This window comes from Pipistrellus kuhlii, unplaced genomic scaffold, assembly GCF_014108245.1.
Source record: "Pipistrellus kuhlii isolate mPipKuh1 unplaced genomic scaffold, mPipKuh1.p scaffold_m20_p_14, whole genome shotgun sequence".
NCBI lineage: Eukaryota > Metazoa > Chordata > Mammalia > Chiroptera > Vespertilionidae > Pipistrellus > Pipistrellus kuhlii.
This window is the reverse complement of record NW_023425449.1, coordinates 8,124,291-8,134,332: the sequence shown is the minus strand read 5'-3', so window position 1 is coordinate 8,134,332 and position 10,042 is coordinate 8,124,291. Positions and strand designations below refer to the sequence as shown.

The window sequence follows — 10,042 nt, the reverse complement described above, 5'->3', positions numbered from 1 at the left end:
AACTCTTAATAGTGAGGTTTTTTTTTTTTTAACTTCTTTATTTATTTGCATTTTTTGGTGTGTCTTGTAATTTTGTATTGAATACTGGACATTGTGTGTGAAAAAATACTAGCAGTTCCCAGAGTGGATTTGACTCAATATTTTTGCTCTATAGAATCCTATAAATATTATTTAGCCTCTCTGATCTGCAGTACTTTTATCAACAAATGTGAATAAGCCTCAACTTCATAAAATATCGTGCAAAATATATAAAACAAAAATATAGTAAAATTATCTGGTGACAAACTCTAGTATTCTTCTTTAATATAAGGCAATGAGACTATATATACTTGGCCTTTTTCCTAAATGGTGACATTTTTTTCTCTTTAATTAAAAAATCCATACCTTAGTAAATATACAAATTAGAAAGCCAAATACCTCTACACCAGTGGTCCTCAACCTTCCTAATGCCGCGACCCTTTAATACAGTTCCTCATGTTGTGGTGATCCCCAACCATAAAATTATTTATTTTCATTGCTACCTCATAACTGTAATTTTGCTACTGTTATGAATCGTTATGTAAATACCTGTTTTCCGATGGTTGCGACCCACAGTTGAGAAACACTGCTGTAGAGCCTAAGACCATTGGAAAATATTTACATTATGATTCATTAACAGGAGCAAAATTACAGTTATAAGGTAGCAACGAAAATAATTTTATGGTTGGGGGTCACCACAACATGAGGAACTGTATTAAAGGGTTGTGGCATTAGAAAGGTTGAGGACCACTGCTCTAGACATTCTATTAAGACCATACTACAATTGTGTATTCCTCTAATCCTTCAATAAATAACATACACAAATTAGTGTCACATATCTGATTTAATGTTCATAAATACACTTATAAAAATTAGAGAATTTCTAATCCAGTATTCTACTTTAAAAGTAGAAACAATGTTTTTTACAGGTGGTATAAAGAAATGCCTCCACTGTCATCGCTATTATATACTGATTTTATGAATCATTCCTTATTTTATAAACAGAGGATGTGAAAAGTATCAGAAAACATAATAACAGCATGAAAAAATGTGTTCTTTGAAAATGAATCAGATGAAATGGTTAGGTGGGGCGGGGCTTCCTGAAGCTGAAGGCCCAGGATTCCTGGCTAGACAGGGAAAAGCGCCTTATTTCTCGTTCTCGCTAGGACCTAGGCAGCATTTCCTCCATGTCTGCCACGACGTAAGAGACTACAGCCCAAACAGCAGCTGCCGCGTTCATCTGCTTCGGGTCCATGGCGGTCATGGTGTCTCCGTGGGAGTGATGGAAGGAGAAGTATTTATACAAGTCGTCAAGCAGACTGGCGCCTGGGGATAAAAGGGGAAGGATTCTTAGTGAAGGATTTTGACACAAACTGCTGCTTAGCTGCTCAGCAACCTCTGCCATGCCTTTTTGCTCCATTCTTGCGTGCTCCTACTATATGGGCCACAAAGGCACAGCACTTTTCCCAGCCCCTCTTGCAGAAATTAAGTGGTCACGGGACACCATTCTGACTATCAGTATATGAGTGGAAGGCCTTAGGAAAGTTCTAGGAACGTCTTCGTTGACAAAAGAGTCAGGCGAAAACCCTGATGCTACCGGAGAGGCAGGTGCGGAGTTTGAAGTCACCTGAGACACGAAGCCCACACGCTGAAAAGGGCCACGTGGGAAGCCGGAGGGGCCTGCATTTAGAAAACACTGCTCACCCCAGGTTGCATGTCCTGCTTTCGGACTTCCTGCTGACGGGAAATAATCCCATCAGTCTGAGTAACTGACACCAAAGTCTTCACGTTTATAAAACGACAGTGTCTTTTTGTATCTGTGAAGAACGCAAATTATGTACCTCCCTGGATTCAGAAGAAGGCCAACACCCCTTTCCTCAAGTTTTCCCTCAAATCATTAGTTTCCTTCCATGAAATTCCCTGGCAACCTCCAAGGGCACCAGCAGGAGTCTCTATCCTACTTGAAAGCTTTTCTCTCAAATGAAGCTTTTCTCTAGTTCCAGCTGTGGATTGGAGCCTCAATGAATCCTTGCTAGCTCATAGTCATCCTTCAGAATTCACTGGGCCCATTGTATGGACTCCAATTGTGGTGGTTTAGCCTCTGGTTTTGTTTATTTACTGTTTTATGAAATATACACACATAAGATTGTAGAGCACATAAATGTGTATTATAAAGAAAGAGAATCTAAAAAGTACACAATTCAATGCAAGAAAGATAGCACTAGTATCTTTGAAGCCTCTTTCATGAGCCCATGTCCACCCTTGGGCTCCGTTCTCACCACTTGTAGTTACTTTCCTCCTTCCAGAGGCCACTGTCCTGTGGAGCTTCTGGGTTAATTTTGTTAAATATGTTCACACACACAGACACACTGAGTGGCCATATAATGATCTCTGAACATAAAATGATCTGGCCACTCAGTGTGTCTGTGTGTGTGTCTAAAAGTTTAAAAGTGTCTGCCTTTTGAACCATATACTACAGATATATATCTATGACTTTTTTGCTCAATCGTATGCAAAATTTATATGTTATTGTATATAGCTGTAGTATTTTCATTTTTTATTGATGTACTATCTCATTTATTTACCCATTTCCTTGATAGTGGGCATTTACTTTGTTCCCAGTTTTCTGTTATTATAACATTCTGCTATCAGCATTTTCTAGGGTCTAAATATAGGACTGGAATTGCTGTGTTATGTAGTATGTGTGTGCTTAATTTTATCATGCAATTCCAAAATGTTTTCCTTTGTTATTTATACTTGTACTGTCAATATATGAGTTTCCTCTTGCTTCATGTCCTCTTTAGCACTTGGTATTATCAAGTTAATTTTTGCTAATTGGTGTGAAATATCTTATTCTGGTTTTAATTTTTAAAATTGAGATTAGATATGAGGTATATATATATATATGTATGTATATATATATATATATGTATGTATATATATGTATGTATTGTCAATTATGTTTTTTCTTTTGTGAACTGTTTGTGCCTTTGCCCATTTTCTTATGGATTTGTAGGAGTTCGTGACAGTGTTTTAGATACTCGTCTTTTGTTAGCATTGTTTATGTACATAATTTCCCATTTTGTGGCTCTTTTTACTCTGTTTGATGAATAGATAAGTTTTAGTGAATAGATGTTCTTACTTTTAATGTAGTTGAATTTACAAATATTTTCCTGCATGATTTTTACTTTTTTACATCTTAAGAAATCCTCTTTACCCTCGTATCATAAATAAAAATGAAAAACAAAACTTTCAAAGTTTTATTACATCAGAGAATATAAGTTCATCCATTTAAAATTGGAATTTTTTTTGCATATAGTAGGCTTTATTTTTCATTTGTCCCAGCAGAATATACTGACTTAGCACATCTTTTTTCTCCACTGATCTACTGTATCAGTTTTACAATATATCAAGTTTCCTTCTATTCTGGAGCTATTCGAATTTTGTTCCATTGGCCTATTAGTCTTTTCTCTGTGGCAATACCACAGAATTTTCATTACTGTTGTTTTCTAAACCTTGTTTCTTCTCTTCTTTCTCCTTCAGAGGTGTCGTACTATTCTTGACTATTTGCTATTCCAGATAATGTTTAGAATAATCTACCCTGTTTCCCCAAAAATAAGACAGTATCTTCTATTAATTTTTGCTCCCAGAGATGCGTTAGATTTTATTTTCAGGGGATGTCTTATTTTCAGGGAAACACGGTGTGTATATATATATAAAAGCCTAAGCAACTGTTAGGACCAGATGATAACTATGATGCACACTGACCACCAGGGGGCAGAAGCTTAATGCAGGAGCTACCCCCTGGTGGTCAGTGTGCTCCCTGGCCAACCTTCCATGGTCCCTCCCTCTGGCTGTCTGTCCTGATCACCGGCCAGGTTGAGGGACCCCGCCCGAGCACGAATTCATGCACTGAGTTTCTAGTTTAAAATATTACAAAGTATTTTTGATTTTTGATGGGAATTATGCTAATCTATATATCAATTTGGAAAAATTAACTGATTTGGATACGGTTTTCTTGTTAATGAAAATGGTGTGTTTCTGTTTAAGTTTTCTATAATGTCTCTAAAGTTTTGTAATACAATTCTGCATGCCTTTTGTTAGTTTTCTTTTCTCTTTAGTTTCTACATTTTGCTAATTGTAAATTACACATTTTTAAAAAATTTGCATTTCTTGTTTGTAGGAATTTATGTTTAGCATTAAATATATCTCTGATTCATAAAATGGCATATGTTCCTTTATTTTCCTACACCAGGGGATAGTTTATATAAGATTAGGAATGATTCATTTCTTTGCTATTTTGTAGAACTCCTCACAAAACCATCTAAGTCTGATTTTTTTTTTTTTTTTGGTAAAAAATTTAATGATTCACTATCTTGATTTTTGGGTGATTCAGGTTTTGAATTTCTTCTTGAATTAACTTTGGGAGTTACATATTTTAGGACTTTATGAGCTTTGACCAAATATTCAAAATGATCACAAACTGATTAATATCTTGCTTTTAGCTTTTTAAATTTATTGGGGTAACATTGGTCAACATGAACATATAGGTTTCAGGTGTGGGTTTCTATTTTATAAGATCTGTATATTGCACCATGTGCTCACTTTATATTTTTTTTGTTAAATGTTTGCAGCATCTATCTTGAGGGATGCCATCTTTTTCATTCCTGACATTGGTTATTGTTGTCTTTTCTCTTTTTTTGTTCATCAATCTTGCCAGTGGCTTGTCAGTTGTATTAGTCTTTTGAACAACAACAGAAAAGAACACAATTTTGGTGTTTCTTTTGAATACTTTATTGTATTAAACAATACAATAAATTATTGATTTATACTCTTATTTCTATTATTCCCTCTTCTCTAATTTCCTGAGTTGAATGCCCACTCTGTTACTTTACAGACTTTGTCTGTCTCTAGCATATGAAGTAAGGCTATAGTCTTCCCTCTGATACTGCTTTATTATCTGTATCCTATCAGTTCAGATGAGTATTTTCATGATTATTCAGTTCTAAATATTTACTAATTCTCAGTTTTTTTTTTCTTTGATTCATGCGTTAAAATATGTCTTTCAATTTTCAAAAGTATGGGGTCTCCTTAGTTAATTTTTCATTATTGATTCCTAATTTAACTGTTGGGAATGCGGGCTGTCTGATATAAATTCTTTGAATTTTGTTGAGATTTTTTTCTCTATGGGCTTTGTCTGACCCGTTTTTATAAATGTTCCATGTGTTGAAAAGAATGTGTTTTCAGGATACTGCATATGTCCACTAGATCAAGCTTGTTAATTGTGTTCTACAAATCGTCTAACTCCTTACTGATTTGTTTATTTGATCTATCAATTTTGAGAGAGGTGTGAAAATGCCTCTCTGTGATTTTGGATGTGATAATTGTTCTTATAGTTCTGACAAATTCTTTTTAACACATTTCAAAGTTATGCTATTAGGAGCACACATATTTAGAATTGCATCTCCCAGGTCAATTGAACATCTTTATTAATATGTAGTCATCCTCTTCATTCGTGGGAATGCTCATTGTTGTGAAGTCTGGTTTTTCCTGATATTCAATACAGCCACTCCGGCTTCCTTCTGCACAGTATTGGCCCAGTATGTCTTTACACATAATTTTAGTTGAAGTTTTTCTTTGTCCTTAAAACATATTTTAAAATTGAATTTTAAAAATCTAGTCTAGAAATCTTATTTTGAACTGCAGAGTATAAATCATTTATTTAGATTGCGATTATTGTTCTATTGGATTCATTTATACCATTTTAGTTTTTGCTTTTTATGTGGTTAGTTTGTTTTCTACCTTTCTGTATTGCCTTTTATTTGATTTTTTTCTTCCTCTCATTTACTTTCTGTCAGTGGAGACTTTAGAAATCATAGCTCATATATTCATCTTAATAAATTTAAAGTTGATCACTATCTTATATAAGGTCATTAAGAGTCCCATATGCACTCACTACTTACTAAAACCAACACCCTAGAATAGGGGTGTCGAACTCAATCAGAGAAGGGGCCAAAATCTAAAATCCAGCCTAAATCACGGGCCGAATGGTTTACTGAACAGTCATAAATTGTCATTGTGATGGAAACGCAGCGGAGTGCAGTGATGACAGCGCAGTGCGGGCCACATTGCAAGGCCTGGTGGGACGGATTTGGCCCGCGGGCCTTGTGTTTGACACATGTGCTCTAGAAAAACAAGAGATTGACCAAGACCCTCAGACAAATGCTAGGCTTTATAACAGTGGTTCTCCATCTTTCTAATGCCGCAACCCTTTAATACAGCTCCTCATGTTGTGGTGACCCCCAATCATAAAATTATTTTGGTTGCTACTTCATAACTGTAATTTTGCTACTGTTAATGAATCGTAATGTAAATATCTGTGTTTTCCGATGGTCTTAGGCTCTACAGCAGCGGTTCTTAACCTGTGGGTCCTGACATACAGGTTGGGAACTGCTAGCAGGGTTGCCTAAGATCGTTAGAAAACACATACTTCTTTTTCTATATTTTATGTCTCAAATAAACCTTGACAATTAATGGCTCAAATATCCAAAACAGGGTGTATGAAGCTGCCAATTCCTATCAAACCCTTAACCTGTATTGAGGAAGCTTCTTCCTCCTCACTGATTTTTCTTTCTAAATGAGTAAAACATGTTTTCTGTTAGCTCACCCAGTCTGATAACATAAAACCTTCAGTGAATGGGCTGGAACCATGGTCCACAAATGTTCATAAGGTTCGATCCAATTCAAATGGATAAATACTTGAGTTCCTACAGTATTGTAGGCTAAGGACTGTGGCAGATAAAAAGGTAAAAAAAAGAGTCTCTGCTCTCAAAAGCTTACTCTGTAATGTGGGCAGAGAAAATGTGTCTGCAGGAGTAATAATGGAGCAGAATATACTGAGTGCCACCAGGGAAGGCCAAAGAAATGATGGATCGCTCGTGTCGTTAAATGCCCACATCTCACACCTAGACCTGGTCCCTTGCTGAGTGCTCTCCTTACTTCTCATGTCATGATCTTCACTATCCTTTCTTAAGATTGATTATTTCACCTGTTTTTCACACTGTATGTAAACTTCCTGAAGGCAAGGCCTGTATTCTGTTCCTCACTCTGTCACAAATGCCTAAAACATAGCACCAAATAGAAGATGAATGCATGAACATTAAGTGGACAACACTGTGGTGACTGCCCTGAGTGGGATGGGGTGCTGACGGGGAGGAGGGTGTCAGGGAAAGAAACAGTGGTGGGTGGAGATTTGACTTGGGGTGGTGAACACACAATACAGTGTACAGATGATGTGTTATAGAATTGTATTGTACAAATGAAACCGCTTTAATTTTGTTACTAGTGTTAGCCCAATAAATTCAATAAAAAGGGAAAAAAAGTAGTCAGGGTTTTAAAAAAAAACCACAATAAGGGATGATGAAGTACCCCATGGCTAGCAACAAGGATGGCCTTTACCACAAGTATGTCTAAAAGGAAAAGAAGAAAGCAGCTATAACTGCAGTTACAGCTGTAGGGAAGGTCACCAGAGAAGCCAAGGTGTCTAAGAAGCCGGAATCAGTCCCCTGCTGGGCCTCCCTTTGGCCAAACCCAATCATAAACCTGAGGGCAAGTGTGACGTGTTAATGCAGCCCATGAGAGTAAGCCCCAGGGGCACAGAATAAGGTGGGGAAAGGTGAAGAACGATATAAAGTGCAAAAGAGAATATCCAATGCACATGCTGGGGATGGCAGCAGACGTTCCAGCCGAGTAGCCTATGTGAGCATTCCAGTTTGAGTGATGTGGGGGGTAGCAGCTTCATTATTGGCAGATTCAGTTGGTAACCAACTGCGGAAGGTCCTAAACATAAAGCTGAAAATAGACTGAATGTAAATGGGGATCCATGGGGACTGATGGCAGGAAGGTGGGAGGCTGGAACTGCTCCTTCGGAAAGCACTCAAGAGGAATGAGGAGGACCACAGAGGTGAGACCAGGGAAGATAGTTTTGGGCAACTGATGACATGCCAGCCTCTGAGATTCTTGGGAAAGCATAAGCTAGCCAAACTTCCCAAGTACAAAGGCCAGAATTCCATATTAAAACCAGAAGTCTCTTGATGCCAAGAACTCACAGCAGACCCAGGGAGACCAATGGGGGGCTTGCTTTGGTAGGAGCTGGAAACATTTAAACCGAAACCATGAAAGCTGGTGCAGACCATATGCTTCCTGAGGCCCAGAGAGTATCAGGTGGATGTAAAATTCACGTACAAGTTAAGGACAAAGTCAAGGAGCTTAAAGAACAGAAGTCACAAAGGGAAGGATGGAAGAGGAATCAGAATTGAGGTCAAGAGACAGGAAGGACCTTTAATTCCAACTGAGTGTGGCTCACTTAGGGCTGCTTTCCTCCCATTCTGTGCTGCTTAAAGACACTGCCTGACAGAAAAGGCTCCAAATTCTGTATTAAAAAAAAAAAATAGAGGCAAATATTTGTGCATGCCCCCTTCAGGCCTCGGAAATTCCCTTTGTCTCAGACCGAAAGAACTTGACTGCCAGATGGGTGGGAATTTGGCTGCTTCCCTGTAGAACTAGTGACTAAGAAAGGCATTTCCTCAGAGATCATCTAAGTTCCCCCGAATGTTTTACAAAACCAAAACAATTCCAGAAAATCCGATATCACCAACGAGAATGCTGATAACCACAGGAGACACGCGGGTGGGCCTGCTGGCTGCTTTGCAGCTTTGTCTGTGCAATTCCAAGGAGACATTTTATCAGTGACAGCTACTGATCTAAAAGACCAGCGCTGAGGGAGAGCCTGCATTTCAGTTTCTGACATCCAGAGTGGGGGGGATGCAGACTGTCCCCAGGGATGAATTGCACTGTGTCTTTTGACAGGTAGATGAGCTCTGAACAGGGAATTATCAAATGCTTCTTAGAAACAGAAAGCTGGCAAGAAGGAGCCTGTTCTGAAGGCTCAAATTCACATCCTGGAAACGAGCATGAAGAGGGCAGTTCAGTCAGGCACTGATTTGTAAGGGAAGCTCAGCATTTAAGGATGTGAAGACATATCCTTAGTTTGTCAGTCAAGGAGAAGTTGGACCTAGGAAGGAGATTCAGGTTAGAGAACACGGGGGTTGGACTCTTCAAATTAATTCTTCTGCTAAATAACTGGGTGACTTTGGGCAAATTACGGAAAGCCATTTAGCCTTAATTTCCTCACTTATGAAATAGGGCTTATGATACCTGACTTTCAAGATGCTTGAATTATAGATGTGGGCACTCAATTACTTTAATTATAGATGTTACATAACCATGAGGATGATCAATTAAATACAACTGAAGCACTTAAAATTCTAATTTAACAAATCAAAATTCTGATGATTGTTCTTCAAGATGGGACAGCTGGACTGTGAGGTATATTCTGTATGACCACATTTCCATCCTGGTTTGGATTATTTTTCTTTCTCCTCCTCCCCTTCCCCCTTCTTCCCTCTCCTCTCTAAATCTTTTTTTGTAAACATTCATCTCAGAAAATATTTTCCAGCTGTGTGACCGGGTGAAGATGGTGCAGAGAATATTGTAAGAAATATCCAACATGCCCCATATTGTTCTTGCAGATTCCAACCCTCACAGAGAGATCCCAGTAATGACTGGTCTGTGCGGGATATGGGAACAAGATTGAATACCTGCTAATTCCTGGAGAGATGGGTGGGTAGTACACACAAGATTCTCACAACCCCCTGCTATTGTAGTTTGACCCATTCACAGAGTTAGTAGGGTTTTCATGTACATACACAAATTCTTGTGTTATGTGAAGCTTTTGGAAGACAGTTGAAAGTTTACATTCAAGCCTGTTATTTCAGTGCATACATTGGATGTTGCAAAGTTGCATAAAGAATGCACTCACAGGCAAACAGCTGTGGAAAATCCATTTCTCCTTTATAAACATATCTTGAATGGTCTGGCATGTGCAACTTAATTGCAATAGAATGTATTACAGACAGTCCCCCAATCATAGTAATTGTGGAGTTAGAAGAATATTATGGTCTTA

General features: G+C 38.0%; 1 protein-coding gene across 2 annotated transcripts in view; it reads right to left on the bottom strand.

Moving 5' to 3' along the window:
- Nucleotides 1-843: 843 nt before the first annotated feature.
- CPQ (carboxypeptidase Q) overlaps nucleotides 844-10,042 on the bottom strand; it is a 246,024-nt gene continuing 236,825 nt past the window's right edge. For both annotated transcript variants that reach the window (XM_036436581.2, XM_045581327.1), the window contains one exon: nucleotides 844-1,344. In XM_036436581.2, coding sequence (XP_036292474.1) covers nucleotides 1,181-1,344 — 164 coding nt within the window. In that variant the 3' untranslated portion in view covers nucleotides 844-1,180. The remainder of the gene's footprint in view (nucleotides 1,345-10,042) is intronic.